This window comes from Pyrus communis, chromosome 9 (assembly GCF_041283825.1).
Source record: "Pyrus communis isolate YQ-2024b chromosome 9, ASM4128382v1, whole genome shotgun sequence".
In the NCBI taxonomy this organism is placed as follows: Eukaryota; Viridiplantae; Streptophyta; class Magnoliopsida; order Rosales; family Rosaceae; genus Pyrus; species Pyrus communis.
The window spans coordinates 25,062,761-25,082,364 of record NC_142573.1 but is presented as its reverse complement, the minus strand read 5'-3'; the positions used below and the strand labels follow the sequence as shown (position 1 = coordinate 25,082,364).

Here is a 19,604-nt window from a genome sequence, read left to right as displayed (position 1 = left end):
AAACTACCAAACTGAAAAGGTAGCGAAAAGTAATCACATCCATAATGAGTGAATAAGTTTTGTCATAGTCAATCCCAAGGCGCTGTAAGAAGACTTGTGCAACAAGACGAGCTTTGTAATGCACAATTATGTTCTTCTCATTACTCTTCTGAACGAAAACCCACTTGTAGCTAACGGGCTTCACATGTGAAGGAGTAGGAGCTACAGGTCTAAACACCTTACGTTTCGCAAGCAAATCGAGTTCGACTTGGATTGCTTGTTTCCAGTTTGACCAATCGGTTCTATGTCGACATTCATCAACAAAACGGGGTTCAATGTCATTGCTCAACTGATCTCAATAGCTACTGCATATACTAATGCATCATCGACGATCACCTCATTTCTACTCCACACATTATCTAAGCTAGCATAATAGACTGAAATCTCACGATTTTGAGGAGGTGGACTTGTCTCTTTAAGGATGCTTCTGTAATCTAGAATTTCCTCATGTGTTAAATAGAATGAGTAAGCGACAGTCAGATTCATGGTAGGCCCTTCAAGTGCCTGTGTCGTAGGTTTCCTCTTCCGGGGGTGTGAATCCTTTGAACAAAGTGGCCTGCCACGCCTATGTGTAGGGACAGATGATTGGCTAGCAACTAATATACGTGGATCACCAAAATTGGCGTCCCAAGCCTCCAGGAGGAAAGTCCGTCGTACATTTGGTACATCCATCTTTGTAGGCGTATTCACAACTAGAATATATGATCTTGTCACTCACACTAGATCGATGAAAGCATTTGGCATGCTCTGGATATCTAATATGCATTGCACTTTAGTTTTAGAAAATGGTTTAAGGATCTAAATGAGACAAAGTGGGAGTCGTCCACGATAATTCGCGTCGTTCTTCAGGAACGTTGACGTTCTTATCTCCCCCTAACAACGGGAAGACTATCTCATAGAAGTGATAATCCGTGAAATGAGTGGTAAACAGAATGCCTGTCAAAGGTTCTAAGTAACGAATAATCAAAGGAGAATCATATCTGACATAGATTATTATCCTTCGCTGAGGCCCTATTTTTCTACGTAAAGATAGTGAAATCGGCACATAGACCGCACAACCAAAAACGCGTAGATGCAATATGGTGGGTTCGTATCCGGTAACCAACTGAATGACGCTATATGGTTGGGTCGCAATAAGCCTAAGTGGACCAACATGGTTGCTTGCAATATTGTATGGCCCCAAGCAACGATCGGGAGCTTGGTATGTATGACCAACAATCGAGCAATCATTTGTAAGCACTTAATGAATACCTCTGCCAGGCCGTTTTGGGTGTGAACATGGAGTACTGGATGTTCAACTTCAATCACAACCGACATGCAATGGTTAACAAAAGTTTTAGATGTGAATTCTCCAGCACTATCCAACTAAATAGATTTGATCGAATAATCAGGATGGTGAGCCTTGAACTTCATAACCCGAGCCAATAGTTTAGAGAATGTAGTGTTCCTTGTGGACAACAAGAACACGTGTGACCAACGTATGGAAGCATCAACCAAAAGCATAAAATATCTAAATGGTCCGAATAGAGGGTTGAATTGGTCCACAAATGTCCCCCTGAATCCTTTGTAGAAGAATGGGAAGATTCAAAAGAATCTTGTTATAAGAAGGCTTAGTAATAAGTTTTCCCATTAAACATGTTTGATATGCGATTCCTTGAATCGAACCTAAACTTCAGATTAGTGGATGCCCGTGTGATGATTTGAGGATACGGTGTATTGCTATTCGTCCAGGGTGTCCCAAATGATCATGCTAAAGTGTAATTTCGTGTGCGGTCCCAAAGGTAGGGCCGGCCACATAGTGGCTCTCTATGAGGCGTATGGTCATAGTATACAGACCAGTCGGGATATGCTCCATCTTCTCTAGAATACGTTTCTGGCCATATTCTAGGAAGTTATGCACATGAATTCAACTTCGTTTTCTACGTGGGTTTCAGCATGGTAATTGTTATCTCTAATGTCCTTAAAACTCAACAACATTCTTCTGGAACATGGAGAATAAAGTGCCTCATCAATGGTCAGAATTGTACCATTGAACAACATTATGCGTGCCTTACTATATCCTTTGATCAAGTTGGATAGGCCTAATAGGGTTGTCAAATGTGCATTCTTAGGTACGAAGTTAGTGATATAGATGCATTCACACAAAACGGTGTGCGTGGTTGCACTGTTTGCCAGACAACTAACTTCCCCACTAGTCATACCTAAAATGAAAAATTAATTTGAATCAGTCACAAGCGTAAAAGTTCTAAAAAAAAAAATATCCATTCAAACTAATTTAAGTATTCGAGGACGGAAATTAATTAAAAACTTAATATCCAAAAAACAAATCACCAACAAATAATCCAAACATAAGGAAAATTGTTCAAAATTAACCAAAAAAACAAGGAGAGGTTCAACCACTACTGTGGAATTTGGTCCCAATGTATTCAACTAAAAAAAATAGTTTATGTCTAAGATTATAATCTTCCATAGGTGTGGTATCCTCCTGAAAGTCAGAAACTTCCATCTTTGTACTCTCTGGTTCGTCCACTTGCACAAAATTCTTATGACAATAATGATATTCAGCTACAACCTTCTAGGGAGCTCAGTAAACACGGAATCAATGGTCATTTGAACCACAACAATAACACATATCCGCATCCATTGTTTCAAGTATTTTGCCATTATTCTTGAAGTTTGGGGCCTTGGGAGCGAGGTTAGGGAGTTTCTGGGCTTTAATTCCTCCCTCAAATGGGCCTTGGCTCTATTGACCTTGACGGGGTGGCTTCTGGCAGCCCCTACCATGCCTTTTTTGGCGTTTTGGGCGTTAGTTTGTGCTATAGTGTGTTTTAGGCACAGCAGTCGAGCTTGATGATTTTTCATTAGCACCTAATTCTGCATTTCAGTGAGAAGTAAAACAAAGATCAAATCCGAAAACTTAATGAACTTTTTAGCTCTATATTGTTGCTGCAGACAATATTAGTAACAGAGAAAGTTGAATAGGTCTTCTCCAAGAGACCCTCTTCAGTCAAAGTCTCAATACAAAACTTGAGAAGTGATCGGATTCGACAAACTTCAGAATTATATTCATTCACAGACTTAAAGCGCAAGTGCTGCCAGTCATGTCTTGCTTCAGGCAAGAAGATGTTCTTTTAGTGATCAAAGCGATCATCCAAAGTGACCTATAGTGCTTGTGGATCTTCCTCAGCAAGGTACTCAGTTTGCAAGGTGTCATGAAAATGTCTTCAGATAAAGATCATAGCAGGGCTTTCTCAGCTTCGCCAACCAGGTTGTTTGGCTCATCTTCAATGGCAGGACGTGAATTCTTTGTTGTAAGGTGGAGCTTCACATTTTGGACCAACTTAAGGTAGTTCCTTCCAAAGACCTCCAAAGCAGTGAAGTCAAGTTTGTTCAAATTCGATATGTTCCTATCACAAAATAGATGAACAAGATGTGGTTAGTGCAATGGAGAAAAATATCAATCCATTGACATATGATTAGAACATTCAGGTTCTAATAGACTTGTATTGGTTAAAATTCGCATGAAAAAGCTTCAGGTTTTTATGAGTGATGTTTTTAAAGAAAACTTCAAGTTTTCAACCAAGGCATGTTTTTAGAAACTGCAGGTTTCGAAATAATTATGAACTTTAGGTTCATATGTTCCTGCAGACAAACACAAATATATATACATAAATATTCAACAAGAAAATATGCAAATAGAACTTTAGGTCTATGATTATAATTGAATTAAGGGACACTTTAGATGCGGTCCCTAACTACCAATGTTCTTTGACTGAAACCTTCATGACTTCTAGTTTTTTATTGAAGTCCTTGACATTAATGTAATAATGTATTTCTATGTAGCTTATTATATTTTTAAATTAAAAATAAAAATTGGAGTTATTTATATTAATGAGATTTTAAATAAAACCCATAATTTATGAGATTAAAAATATTAAAGATGAATTATACTCTCCAATATATTGTGTGTGTGTGTGTGTACATGGGTACGTTCACCAAAACTAACCAAAAAATTGTTGTACCAAAGCATAAGTACATTTTTCAAACAAAAAAAAAGAAAGATATTAAAAACTTGACATGGATACAAAATCAACGAAATGGAATATACTCATATAAGTATAAAAAATGGATTATAGAAAAGATTGAATGAATTTTATATATATATAAAAAAAAGGTACAATTTTTATATAACAAATTGGAATATTTAAGAATGGGTACAAATAAGGTTAAAAAATTGAAAATTTTCAATAAAAATTTAATGGGTACAAACTTATTCTAATTTTATTTTTTATATTTTGGAAATGTTTGAATTGATAAGGGTGTGAGTATTAAAACTCTAAATCAATTACTAATTTTTATGATAAAAATTATGTAACTTACGTGTGTAATTCATTAATATATTAATGTTAGGGACTTTGATCAAAATCTAAAAATTGATAAGGTCTTAGTAAATGAACATTAGAAATTAGGGACAAGATACTAATTTTTCTTTGAATTAATTATTTGGAATTCGGGCCAAATTTAAAGTGCAGGTGAAAAATTATAAAACCCAAATTGTTAAGCTTGGGGCCCAAAAAAATGGACCAAAGCCCATGGGTGGACTGGGCAAATTATTAGCCGTGCGGTCCAAGTCCAAAATGGGCTGGGATAGGCTCGGGTAGTAGGCCTAGGGCTGCAAGCCCAAGGATAGGGAATAGGCTACGAAAAACAAACCTAAAAGGAAGCCCAGATGGACTCCAATCTGGTACTACGCAGTGCACCAATGCTCCAGCAAAGTTGGATCATGTGCGAGTAGGACACGAATGTACCAGTAAGGGCTAGGATCCGGTGTGTCACAGGTGTATGGGACACCATAGCCCTACGGGCTAGTGTTGTACTTGGGCCGAGCTTTGGATTGTGGGATGCAATCTGTGAGCCTAGATTAGTAAATCTCTCTAATGGGCTGAAAAAGAACACCAAAGCCCAAAAGGTTGGTGTTTGGACCAAGGGTAGTCAAGCCCAAGTGGGCTCGGGTAAGGACCAAAAACATCCCAGCGTTGTTGGGTAATGTCGCCTGAGTTGAGGCCAGTGTCGCCACTACTGGTGGTCGTGTTCTTGGTGAATTTTGGTCGGGGCAAGCACGAATTCAACCTGTAACCCTATTTTGGATGGAGAAAGTTCAATTTCTCAGCGTTGGGTGTGAAATGGGGATTTCGAATTGAAATCCTCGAAAACTTAATGAAATTCGATGAGAATTTCAATGATCATCGTCGAAGACGATGAATTTGTCCCAAAAATCACAACTTCAGGTCATGGTTCTCAATGGAAATCGATGTTGGTGCTGTGACTCATCTACAGGCGAGTGTAGGTTTGGGGACGACACCATAGACGACGTTGTTTTTGGTTTTTATGGTGAGAGAGAGAGAGAGAGTTGCTGGCTCTCGGCTTGTGGCTCAGCTCAGTCACACATGCTGCAGGCCAGGTGATGACAGCTCGACGCGGCGTGGCTTGGAAGCCAGTGGCTTGCGATGAATTGGATGGGTTTTGAGAAAATCCCTAATTTTAATTTTTTTTCTTAATTCCAGATTATAAAATTTTAATTCAATTGCATGCATAATCAATCAAATATTTTAATGCATGAGTGGTTATTTGATGCAATTCATGGCAATATCAAATTCACATAATTCAACAATTATGAATATAATGCATACACAATTTATGTAGAATCCAAAATTCAAAAAACATATAGTTGGGTCATGCATTATGGTGAATGTTCATGCTATCAGGGCTACAAAAATATCGAGATAAAAACTGTTGTTTTAGAAGAACTTGATTGCGTGATGATATAGGTGAATTGGTTTGATGCAGAAAATCTCTTCATCAGATTCCTAAGAGCAACGGTAGGAGCGTGCTGATAACGTGTTGTAGCCTATTTTATCAGACTAAGGGAAGGGGGCCCAGCGACAATTAGAGATTTTAGAGAGATGTATTTGTAAAAATGTAGGGGAATGTGTGTGTTATTCCTCCCTACGTAGTGCATTTATTTATAGTAATAAGAGGGAGAACAAATCTTTCATCGCCAAGGAATACAAGTCCATATAGGAAAGAATAACTAGAATCAAATTTAATCTAGGATTTACACAATCACACTTAAACTACGAAAGTTTATAACAGCTTTAATTTTTTCACTCTAATTATTCTTCTTCCTTGGTCATCTTCTTCTTTTTCTACTGGGCTTGCAGCGGATTAATAGATCTTTCAGGTCTGACAATTCCGATCGAATTGGTGTTATTCCTCTCAACACAAGCTCCTATAGCATAAATCCATTGGAGTCGGGCTTGAAAGGGTCAGGTTTGAAGATTCATTTAGGGCTCGAACTGAAAGAGAAAAGGAAATCAATTCCTCGAGCACTTGCCCAGATTCCCAATTTACTCCAATTTGGAATATCAAAGTTCATTTCCAACTCCAAAGTCAAAGTCATCAACCACAATTCAAAAAATTACCCCTAAATTTTAGATATTCGTCCAAAAAATTCAGCAAATTGAAAAAAATTAAAAATTAAAAAATTAAAAAAAAGAAGCACTTTACTATTCCAATGAAGTGGTCGAGATTCAAGGGGATGAATATCTTACCAAGTAGGATCGACTATATGAATTTTAGAACAGCACAGTGCTCGTTTTTGCACGAAGTCTTCAGTTAGCTCTAAGTACACCATATATTTTCTTTAATTCTCTTTCTATGTCTTCCTAGCTTTCCTCTACCCCTTTTTCCCTACTCTCCGTCTCATAGTCGCATCTGTATGGGTTAACCCTAAAAACTACGTACCAAACCTACGTGACATGCAGGCCAAATAGGTAATGAGATAACTACGTTCTTCGATTGAATACGGGGCGTGCCAACTCGAGATCGAGCTCAGTCGACGAGTGAATAAATATGGTGGTGGTGGTGGTGTCGAAGATCCTACTGACTACTGTCTTCCGATTGTAGTCGAGGAAGGAACTCGTCTCGGACTCTAATTTCTAAAGCTTGAAGACAAGGTTACTAGTTTTCTTCGAAGTTCACGAATCGTTGGCAAAAGGCTCGACAGTTGTAATTATATTTGTGCAAATATAAGTGCGCCAAATCAGTACCAAATTGTACGGACACAAATACTCAAAAGAGATAAGTGTCTTGATTGTAAATGTGGTTCGGATGTCTGAATGCCGAACTTTAAAATGTACTTGAAAATATCCAGTCATAAAATAAATTGGTTTTCGATGTGCCGAACGATGTAACCTAGTAACACCTTACTTCGCCAAGGGGCTAATGAAGTGACCTCTTCCAATAAGGACTCAAGGACTCCTTACTGGCTGAGACTTGGATAAATAACCAATCGATCTTGAAGCAATGTTGTTAAGACTAACTGAATGTGCTCCTTGGTTGTTATTTCTATGGCTCTAGTGCTGTTAAGACTAATTGAAGGTATTACCGATTGTCAACAATAGTGATGTTAAGACTAACTGAAGATGTGCTTGACGAAGTTAGAAAGATCAGTGGTTTCTCAAAAATGAGATGGTTTTGCGTAAAGCAAGAGTTTGCATAAGGCAGATTTGTTTGTGTGTTTAAAGAAGTTTTGAGCATTGCACATCCTCTCTTATGTATAATAGCAACTTTCCTAGTGCCGAGGTAGAATCCTACTAGGACTAGATTTTCTCAGCATGTATCCCTTCATACAGATTGATCTCGACTACTCCTACCAGTCCTGGGACTCTGAACCACATGTCCATCTTCTAATATCCTATCCTTTTCCTTGTTTTAACCAGACTCACCGTCCTGCTTATTGATATCCAATTCCTTTCCTTGTTTTAGCCGAATTAAACCTTAGCCAAATCTACCCTAAATATTATGGACTAAGCTAAGATATCCAACCATGGGCCGAGCATATGGCTTACTAGGCCCAAATCTATCAATTTAGGCCCAAACAGTATGTCTTCGGTTCATGTGTCTAAACCACCTTAACTGATTTTCTCTCATCTTATTTTCAATTACAACCACTCCTACTTTACTTCAGATATCCTCGTTCTTAATCTTATTCTTTCCCGTGTGCACACACATTCAGCGAAGCATTCTCATCTCTATTAAACTCATTTTTTGCACGTATTGTTTTTATACCACCCAACATTTTGTGCCTTAAAGCATTGCTGGCCTTATTTCCATCCTATAATTTTTTTTCCTTAAACTTTAATAGCATACAAAGATTGCACAACACACCGGATGCACTCTTCCACTTACTAAAAAAACCATTGCAACAAAATCTTGGAATCACTGTCATTTCTCTCTCTTGGATCGACGAACTCCTCGACGGCCTTGTGTTTAGCGAACCACATGGCATCGCTAGAAACTAAGTGACAAGGGCAAGAATCGCTCCTTCGTTGGCCACGATATTACAATGGACCCTGCTATTCTCCCCTTGTCGATGATCAATGATATTACGATCCATGATGTTACGATAATCCACATGACAATATTTAATTAGACTTGTGGGACATGATTATGTGTCACATCATCGCATAACATAATTTTTAACAAGATTCTGACGAAAAGATGTACATTAATTTGTGGCAATAATTTTCAAAAACTACATTGATCAATTTTTAATCTTAGGGACTATCCATATGAGTTGAGTCAATTTAGGAATCATTTGTAATAAAAATCCGTCAGATATTATCCCCTTCAAGGACAAATTTTTATTGTGACCGGAACACAGGTGATACACCACGTGTTTTCATATAAGTAGTGGGAAATTTTATTTTTTAAGTTATTAACTTTTTATGACACATATCCGACTATTCGTATAATAATAAGTAGTGTACCTGCTACACGGACAGATCTCTCCCATTCAAGATAAGAAATTTCAGCAAAAAGGAGCAAAAGACAAAGAAAACCAATCCAATCAATTGAACCAGAAGTTAAAACCCTTCATATTTTTTCTTTCACCATGAAAACCCAATCCAAAAGCATCAACACTGACACTGATTCCTTCTGGAATTGGAAATCAAAGCCACTGCACAGGAACAAGCAGGACGACAATAGATTCTCGTTCACTGAAGTTTTCCACAGCAGCCCAAAAGTGGAGAGAAAGGTGGTGTTGGGGCCTGGAGGTGGTGCTGGAATCGGGTGCGGCGCTGGAGTTGGGTTTGGATTGGTGGGAGGGATGGGATATGGTGGTGGGTGCCCATGGAACCAAGTGAAGCTCGTGTTTGGGGTTGGTGTGGGTTGTGGGGTTGGATTAGGATTTGGGTTTGGGCAAGGAATTGGGTATGGATTTAGTCTGGAATCCCTGCTGGAGAGTTCAGATTCTGGCAAAGCGATTCAAATGTACCATAAATATTGATATTGTAAATTGTTTGAGTTTAATTTTAAATTTTGGATTTATGGTTGTTTAGTTCGCTATCCTCATCTATGAATTTGCAGTAAGAATTTGGATGTCATTTGTCGGTATTTTGTTTCTTAACTTCTATAAGAAAGAAAATAATGTTGAATACAATCTAATTTTGCAGTTTCTATAAAAGAGATCCAAATTTCCAAAATCCAAATTGATTACAGTTGAGAACTAACACGATGAGCCACATGTATGTGTATTTTTGCTCGTTCCATGATCTACTTTACAATGACCATACATGAAGAACAAGGCAAAAATTATTAAGCTCCTTACGTAGGGATCCAGTTGTAAAGATAAATCTATCAATGACAGAAAGCCCATGGAGTTGTAAAGAAAGTGCATTGAGGGGGAGTGTTATCGGCCCCCTGATGTTCAGCTGACTGGTTCCTCTTATGAAGTAATGTTCTCTTGCCAGACTCGAGCTTAGCATCTAGCGAATTCAAAAATGCCTCTAGTCGATTCTCTGACAAACTTTCGATGCGTTCATCCCATGTTGGGTACTTGGCCTCGTACATCTCCTTACGCGCTCAGTAGCTATCAACATAGACCATTGTCTTTCGGTCCATCAATAGGTCAGATAAGCGTAACTTTTTCTTGGCTGGTTTGCTCATGGTGCTTGCCTTTTACTTATTCATTATGCGATTGACCTCATTCCGGTTTTCTGGCCATGTGTGGAGTTCAGGGGGCCGACCCGCAGTCTGTTTCGGGCCACATATGGTCATGCACACATCTAGTTCGAAGAGAGTTGAAAACTCGTAGGCCTTCTTCATAATTCCCTTCTCTTCTGAAATGTTATTTTTCGAGCTCGTTCATTGGCTATGAGTTCCATCTCCAGCCTTCCCCGACCCATATTCTTTTAGTGCTTCAAGAAGAATAAAACTTAGATTGTTTTAAGAGTAATGTTATTTATATCATGTTTTTATACCACATTTCTATACCATCTTAGATGGCATCTAATGTGAACACCACATCATTTGAAAAATTTACAAAACCCAAGGAAAGAAAGGAGAATGACTCATCGTATACCACAATCATCATTTAATTAACTTTTTTTTTTTATTATTAGTTCATTAAATAATTAACTAAATTTAAAAATCTGAATAAGTGGTTGTTCACCTCAAATGTCACCTCAGATGGTATAAAAATGTGATACAAAAACATGATATGAATAGCATTGCTTTTGTTTTAAATAGAATTTGAGATTCAAAGAGTCCTATAATTTCATGAGTAACAGCTTTTGTTTGGCTAGTGACATTGACTCCCAAATTAGAATATTTTACTTGCACTTTAAAATATGGAGGGCATACACAAACTTTTAATAGAAAATAGAATGTGAAAACACTCAAGATAACAAGCCGTATATGAACAATTTTTAATTTTCTTTACTGGTTACCTTCAATATATAAAGAGAGGATAATTGCTAGAGAAATTATATTTCTAAACTAAATTAGATTATCAATTAAGTGCTGATGAACGTATTTATTTTTATTGGATTATCACTTTATAAACAAAACATGGTTATTATTACTTAAGTAAAATTTAAAAAAAAAATTTAAAAAAAAAACCAAAAAAGCCAGGATACCTCTCCACCCAACCCGACCACGTCAGACATAGGACTTCGTCGCTAGAACCTAATGGCGGACCCAGGATATAAATGTTTAGGGATCCCAGTGTTAAATACAAGTTTTTTAGATAGAAATAAATCTCGAAGAGCGCAATAAAAAAAATCAGTTTATTCACTTAGTGGGCTTGCTGTGCACATGTTAACAGATATCAAGCAATATGATAAGATATAGAGAAAATTTGTCGACGCAACATGTCCAGACATACCTAGCATGCATTGCATCAAACATTTAGTAAACACAAAAGGGGTTCGTATCACACATTCAGAGAATTCTTGAAAGTCCTTCGTATGTATATTTTCCAAACTCAGATAATCCTGGGGCTATCTCGGCCCCTATTTCCATCCGCCCCTGCCGACACCCCCTTTCGTCCTCACCGCCGAGCTATTGCATCTCCTCATCACACCACTTTCTCTTTCTTTCTTTTAAAGTTGACAGCATTAGATTAGAAGGTTAAGTGTTTGGATATGTGTAAAAATATTAGAACTGCGTTTTTCCTTTTCTTCTTTCTTCTTTTTTTTTATTTTTATTTTATTTTTTTAACAAATAACTAGTACAGAAGATTTGTAGCCTCCCCTTAACCCTAACAATTATCGCTATGTGAAGGCAAGTTTCTTAAGATTGGACCAAAAAAATTTATAACTTATTACAATGTGAAGTTTATTCTGATATATAAATGCCCCAAGTTGAGGCAAAAAAATTTTGACTAGATGAAGGTTAGTTTCGCTTAGAGAGGTTTTACTGTATTACATTATTCTTTGTTAATTTTCTCATTGAAGCAAAAACTTTTTTCCTTCAACGAGCAGAAAACATGGACGATTCGAAACTCTCACGCCGGTAAGAAGCTTGTATGCTTTTTCCTTATCATTAGATGCAAATTTCAGATAGATAACTTCTGTTGAACAAAAAACTTTTAATCCATTCATCATGCATGCGCAGGTGGAGCTCTAACTGGGGATATAGAATATAAACAGAATCCGTCAAGATTCGTAAAGACAAGCTTGGAAGCAAAGGCAGTGTTCCTGTCAGAATTGTGGCATTTCTCTACAAATATGTACACCGGCAGGAATAAGCTCCAAACGTCCGAGTAACCTTTGCATTCAAAACACACTTTTGAAGAGCTTGGAGGAAGAATCAACAAATACACAAAACTATCTCCTTCCAGATTCTAAATCTTCCAATGCCGAACCAGAATCACGTGCTAATGTTAACCCCATACATCCATGGATGCTTGTTTCGTCTACCTGATTCCCAACCCGAGAATCTATGACCTGCACATTGCTCGCATTTACTGTGCTGGTAACCTGTGTCCCTGAACGTGACTCCTCCAACACCTGGAAGTAAGCATACGGGCCCCAACCTACAAATGGATGTATAGAAAATCAGATGCTATAAAAACACACCTTGAAAAATTACTAAAACAATTGGAAAGAAGGCCTATGTTAATTAGCACTGCTTCAATACATAACAGACAGGCATGCACTGCTTCAAGACAAAGCAGACAGGCATGTCCGACCAACGAAGAGCAAAACACTAATTTAGTGAAACAAGATCTATGTTAATTTGGTAGATACAGATGGAAATTCTCTTAAAACATCAAGCCAAATTAGAAATTTAGCGTGAAGAAATTGGACTGTTGATTCCAAATTACACACATTACGTCACCCACTGTATTCTTTAACAAACGTCCACTAGCACAAGAGCGCGCACATCAAAACAAATGCCAGAGAGAGATTATGTGCAAAATATTTCACGAGTCGTAGAGGACACGAAAGGAGCACCGTCATTGATAAGCAAAGAAAAAGTAGGACCAGACCATTGCAATTACAATAAACCAAGTTAGTCAACAAAGAAGAAACGCCACAAATATGATTCTGCGAAAATGTAACTTAATGTCACAACACCAAAAAAGCAACATCTCTACAAAATATTTCCCCGTGACAAAAACACCTATATAGAATTTGCTTGGTACCATACCTTGGGCATGATATGGGGGTGGAAAGAACTGCAAATAGCAAAATGTAGCAACCGTAAGCCCTGCAAAAATGATTCCCTGATTGTTACTTACAAGTAAGCTTCAGCAAGTCGCTTAGTTACCATTCATTATGACACAAACCTAGAAGACCTCCAGCAAATACATCTTGCCAGTGGTGCCAGTAGTCATCAACTCGAGAAATTCCGACAAGTGATGCAACAAGTAGTGGAAAAATAACAATGCAAAGTTTTGCAACATGGCCTTTGCGATCAAATACTTGTATTTTTCCTGACAAATACAGAGAGAGAAATCCAAGACCAGCAAAGGACCCTGCATATTGAATCCAAATTTCCTCGATGTTAAAAAGTCTGCAAGAGATTGAGGTAAATATAATGCTTGTATGACATTACCAATGAAGTTGTTTGCATGTAAATTATATTCAGTGAATACCAGACACTGCAGTGCTGCTTACATGAAGTATGGCCACTTGGAAAACTCTTGTGCCCCTCCTTTATAACACTCTTCACACCATTGCATACAACATTTCCCCATTTATCATACACCTGAGGAAAAACTAGTTATTAACTTCGACTTCCAATGGAATCATGTATGAATAATCTAAAAGAACACTGCCCTCAAATTACAATCCAAAATAACTGTGAATCAAGAATGCCGTACATCCTTCCCATCTGGAAAACAGCGCCAAAAGAAGTCTGGTCGGGGTCGACCAACTGCATCTTTTATAGCATCTGTAAGAACCCCTGTTATCAGGACAGAGAACAATAGACCTGCAGTAACAACTTTTAACTGTCAGGTCCTGTCGTTTTATTATATTTCTTCAGTAAATGTGGTATCTATTTAAATATTCTTCGTAAAATCAATAGTCAAAAAACTGATCACCTAGTATGGCATGGTGAAGGTCATAGACATCTCTCCTGCGGAAATAGACAACAACAAAAATTGCTATGGGCAGTGCAACTGCATACATCTAAGCATCCAAGGAGAGGAGCCAAGAGAGGGAGGCATTACAAATCACATCAATTCAGAATTCAAGTAATGTATTTGTAAACATGGTCTCATTGGATTAGAACAGAATGGTAACAACTTACAGGGACAGCCCAAACAGGTACTGTGTTAACTTTCAAGGGATATTTAAGATCAGCCATCATGTCTTTTCCTACGAAGCGATAAAATGGATGAATCACATTAAGGATGACAACTATCAACCCAAGAAGCATCAGTATCACCCAATCATGCATGTGTGTCCTTGCAAGTGTCACTCCATGGGACCTTATGGTATGCGAACCAAGCTGAACTTCCTGCATTTTGTTCTGCTCATGAAAATAGACATCAGATGTGTACTCCTTACAGTGCGTCGGCATAACAAAAAGACACGATGGCCATGAAAAAAGAAAGACAATTCCAAAGAAAATACTTGTTATCACATTTTATATAAAAGAACTACCAAATACTTTTATCAGTTAACCAAATAGTAATAGTAATACTAGATATGTCCAGCATAGACATGTTTTCACAAAATAACAGCATTGCAAGAAAAAATTGTAATAAGCTACAATAAAAGGCAAGTAAAAGAAAATAATTATAGGACCCACAATAAACACAAAGAAAAGGACACTGATACGGAAGAGAGGACAAATCAAGAAGGTGAATATGTGTGCAATAAAGGTGAATGGTAATTAGGAATAACAGCCATAGGAAATAGCCAAAACATTATGAATAACCATTGAGTGGGCTGTGTTGCATTAGTTGGTAAATTCTTCAACAAAATGCAATTGTAACCCGCAATCATGACAAGCAATCTCTATGTAAGCATGACCATCCAGCAAGGTCTGTCAGAATCCAGAGACAGAAATACATGCACTAGATGCTTGTCTCGTTAAATAGTATGGGCTGCTTTTGCTGATATTACATCTTATAAATGCTTAAGAAATTATTAGATCAATAACCAATACCAGACATGTGAAGGAAAAGTTATATTCAGCGTTAGATACAATTTATGTCTGATTATTGTTTGGTTCAACTTTTCATGTGTGACAAGAAAAGTACTACCTTATGATTTGAAGAATTTTTTTTTTCATAAAAAAGATTTCCGTATTGGACGCCTTAGATCGCAACACTTGTATCTAATCATTTTGGTCAACCATTTGGATGTTCACAGAGAAATATTTAGTTATTTTCTTTCTGTTACAAAAGGTAATTAAAGAAGAAGTTTGGTTAACAACTATGCTATGGCTTCGTACCAGCCATACAGATCTGCATTAATTCAAAAAGTACAGATAAAAATGAGCATGCCCTTGTGTTTGAACATTTAGATGTATGAGACCCCCTATGTCTGTGTCAGGGCATGCTATTTACATCTGTCTGCATAAGTGATGAGGTCCCAGCATATCATTTGGTACATCAACGTTCACATAAATATTACTTGTGACACCAAATTGGAACACAGTGATGTTGAAGGACTACGGGGCCTATTATTTGAGCTGAGAGACCAAACTGTAACTCAAGAATCGGTTCAGGGACCATGGATACAAACAAGAATACTTTTCTGTCAAATCGGTTGGCCGAAATGGCACATGCTAGATAGGTAGAAGGGTGAAAATCTAATTCTCTGATTTTTAGCTCTCTGCTATTGCTGATGATGTTCAGAGCAAGCAAAGGGGATTTCATCTAGAAATGGGGTATTTCTGAAAGGAAAATTTAGAAATTTAGGATTTTTTTTGAAATTTTAAAATGGAAGGAATGGCTGAAACATATTGTTAAATTACACCTTTACTCTTCCATATGACTAAAAACCAAGTTGACAGAACTTGGTACTTCGGAATATGTCACAAACATCACTAACTATTGTTCAAATTGAAACTACACGAATAAAAATGAAACTAGGATTGTACTACATGGACCAAAAGTATAATTTAGCCTTTACATATTAATGGACAAAACTCTAATTATATTAGCCTAAGTTAGAGACCATGCTCATTTCTCCATGAATTCAGCAAAAGAAAAGAAATACCTCATCCTCCCTGTGTTCTATCAATGGTAAGTGAATGGGTGTGAACAAATCAGTATTAACCGCAGAAATCTCCGGCTTCTTGCTTGACACACCCTAGATAACCCCAAAAAAAAAAAAAAAAAAATTAATCTTCAGGGGTTAAATTCACGAAGGGCACCAGATTCATTAGACTTAATCACAAATTCATAATTTTGGGTTTATTACTCCACGCCAGTTGTATGTATACCATTAACTGGATTTAAACTTTGTAGATTCTAGGCCTGAAGCTTTTATGGAATCAGCAGAGCAAAACTGCCAGTAACCCTAACTACATATTAACTGTACACCTTCCTACAATATCCCTCTATCACCTAGACAAACATTATGAAACCTAAAAATGGATTCATTTATTAAGAACGTAAATGTTTGAATCATGTGTCATGTGTGACTTCGTTTGTGTGTGGCGAGAGATATGATAGTACAAGCTCACACTCTTTGGTTCAACCGAATCACCCAACATTTTATCTACTGGTGGATGCACTTTAGGAAAACCAATAATCTATGTTGACCCAAACAATAAAACTATACAAAGTAATAAATCTATGGTCCATATATCAGTATCTTTAGATCCTAAGCTTCTAAAAAATTTATCTTCGACTAAAATTCCAATCACCAACTGATGGTGCCAACACAGGACATGTTATCTTGCTGGAATCTAGTGTGCAATATCAGAGGCACAAAAAGTACTGCTCCAAAGGGTGAAGGGAAACAGAACAAAAAATTGATTGATAAGAAGTTCCTTTGAACAGCTGAAGGAGTCAGAAAACAATCTTCTCAAGCATACACAAAGAACATAAGGAATGAGGATGCAGTTCACAACAACATTTACGAAGCAGCTTCCCAGGCTTCAAAAATCCAATACACCAACCTTACATAAAAATACCTAACGTACAACATTTAGTAAATTTAGCCCCACAAATGAGATGGAGGAGTGAAAAAGTAAGAGCCTGTTTGGTATGCTTCTTGGATTCAATTTTATTTTGTTTTTGAAACGAATGAGTACTACTACTAAGTATTTAGTTGTGTTCTTCATTTTTGAAAATTATAAATCACTTTCAAACTGAATACCAAACAGCCCCTCAATGATTTTGGTTAGTGAATCTAGACTTTTGACTTCGAAGAAGATAACGGGAGAGGTGAGGAAGAGATCCTAGTAAAACTAGTCCGACTGTACAATCTTTTCCTTCTTTTCTTCTCCTTTTCTGTTGGGTTTAGATGATAAGTTGATAACTCTAATAGATTAAATCATTCTATCAGCCAACAATAAGTATCCATGACTGTCTCAGATCTAGGCTTAAACCCCATTTCATGTCAAGCAGTAATGATTCTCATGAACAAGAACAATTCAAGATTCTACAATTTTAGGAAAAAATCAAGTTTCTAATATCCAAAACTCTCAAGATTCTAAATTTCTTCAACTTTTGTCTCCAAAATCAACCTTTTTTCTTTTGCATCTATTAACAGTTATATGGTACAAAGATGGCACAAACCCATCACGGCAGATACATACATACATACGTACATATATAATTGCATAAACTGAAGCATCACACAGTAACTTGAGGCAAAACAAGAAATCATCCAAAACGACAGAGAATTACAACAAAAAGGGCCAAAAACCACCTGGGATTTGGCCACATGCTTCCGAAATATGCATCGGATATTACAAGCTTAAATCTAGTAAAATACGCAGAAAGAAGAGAAACCCACTGACCTGAAAGACGACGCCACTCAAGTTTTTGAGACGAGAAAGCAATCCAATATCCCACCAAGGCATCGTACCAAACTTAACCAAGAGCTTCGATACAATACCGACTGTTTCTGGTTTCAGAATTTATTCGTGGAATGAAATGCGGCCGCGATAGCGACAGTGGCTGTGGCACTGTTGACTTATTCCGGGTGGGAAACTTCCTAATTTTGTCTACTCTCTAGAGTAGTTCATCTCAACAAAATTAAAAAACAAAATAACCAAAATAAGCAAAAGGAGTTTTAATCAAAAGTTATTCTCCCAACATTTTATTCACACAAAAAAATTATCTATTAACTTTATTTAATAAAATTACTTTAAACTTTAATGAAAAGAATTTTTTTTTTTTTAATAACAAACGATATTATCTAAATTAAGTAATTAAGGGAGTAAGTCAAGTCTTACAATGGGTTAGCAATATGTGGTTCAAATTCGTTTTTGGCGAGAATTTAACCTAAAACCTCTCAAGTAAAGAAGAACATCATTAAACCTTAGTACTAAGTAGCCAATGAAAAGAACTTAAACTGTAATAAAAATGACTTAAATTTTAGTGGAAATGACAAAAAGCCCCATCACACTCTTTCTCCTTCACTGCACCAATTTTCACCTTCCCTATTCTTAACTCTATTTCTCTTTAATTTGAATCACATCATTACTAGTTTATTGTGAGATTAAACCCACCACCTTCTCTTAGTATAGATAATATCGTTTGTTAAAAAATAATAATAATAAAAAAACTGTATTTCTCTCTCTTTCTTCTCTTTCACCTATCCCCCATCAACTTTCTTTCTCCACTCCTCACCCATTCACATCAACTTTCTCTCATCCCTCTCCTCCCTCTCCTTTCACCTCACCTCATTCTCTCATGTCACTCTTCTACCACTCAATAAACAATGTACTTCCTATTTTTTGTTTTATACTTTCGATTTTTTTAGAACAAATTAAGTAATAATATTTCAAAATAAAAAATGAAGTTTGCTTATTGTAATATCCAAAATTGTGATTTAATTTTAGTTTGGACAAAATTTTAAGTTTGTGTCATGTCATATAATTATTTTTAGAAGTGAACATTGATTATTTTTATAATTGAATAATGGTTATTTTTAAAACTGAACACTAACTATTGTTGTAACTAAATACGGATACTATCACTATTTCTTAAATTAAACATTGTACTATCATTATTTCTTAAACTAAACACATCTATTTTTTAAACTGAACATTAGTATTGTCACTATATTTTTTTAAACTATACATTAATTATTTTAATAACTAAACACCGGTATTATCACCATTTCTTAAACTATACACTCATACTATTATTATTTTTTAAATTGAATATTGACTATTTCTTTAAATCCCCATTAAAAAACCACCTTGTTTATGCTTGGTTAGTTACGTCCCCCGTCGAAGCAGTGAAATGTGCAGGAATGTTCTTGATTCGATAGTACCCAAAAATCATTACATTCCAAGTTACAACATCCTTCTCGTAAATCATAGCAAAAATTACACGTGCCACATCAATTAGACCACAAACATAACACATATGCACCAATGCCTAGAAGAATTATGCTCTAAACGGAATTATATATATATAGCAAGAAAGCAAGTCTGGAAGGCCCTCGGCTCACACATAAGATTAGGAGGTTTGGGATATGGAGTTCTTGGAAAGTCCATTTGTTATTCGCCAAGTGCTAGGAAATGGGAATGGGGGCATATCAGTTAAAATACAGAGGTGGAGAAATTCAGAA

General features: G+C 36.7%; 1 protein-coding gene across 2 annotated transcripts; it reads right to left on the bottom strand.

Moving 5' to 3' along the window:
• Positions 1 to 12,001: 12,001 nt before the first annotated feature.
• LOC137739890 (lipid phosphate phosphatase 2) lies at positions 12,002 to 18,071 on the bottom strand. 2 transcript variants are annotated; one of them, XM_068479627.2, is made up of 9 exons: positions 17,821 to 18,026; positions 16,068 to 16,160; positions 14,146 to 14,367; positions 13,937 to 14,024; positions 13,715 to 13,824; positions 13,509 to 13,599; positions 13,178 to 13,366; positions 13,039 to 13,098; positions 12,002 to 12,421 (listed from the first exon to the last, which is right to left on the bottom strand). In XM_068479627.2, the coding sequence occupies exons 1-9, from the start codon at positions 17,881 to 17,883 to the stop codon at positions 12,213 to 12,215; spliced, it is 1,125 nt and encodes a 374-aa protein (XP_068335728.1). In that variant the 5' UTR covers positions 17,884 to 18,026; the 3' UTR covers positions 12,002 to 12,212. The 2 variants fall into 2 exon arrangements, with proteins under 2 accessions (XP_068335728.1, XP_068335729.1); XM_068479628.2 differs by lacking the exon at positions 16,068 to 16,160 and having other exon boundaries at positions 17,821 to 18,071.
• Between the last annotated feature and the right edge of the window lie 1,533 nt (positions 18,072 to 19,604).

Bases quoted from the DNA above. Each gene is read 5' to 3' on its own strand.
- LOC137739890 (XM_068479627.2), bottom strand. From the start codon at position 17,883: ATGCCTTGGTGGGATATTGGATTGCTTTCTCGTCTCAAAAACTTGAGT. The intron at 16,161-17,820 runs GTCAGTGGGTTT...GGGGTTATCTAG, and splicing joins TGAGTGGCGTCGTCTTTCAG to GGTGTGTCAAGCAAGAAGCC. The intron at 13,099-13,177 runs GTTTGTGTCATA...TCATTTTTGCAG, and splicing joins ATTTGCTGGAGGTCTTCTAG to GGCTTACGGTTGCTACATTT.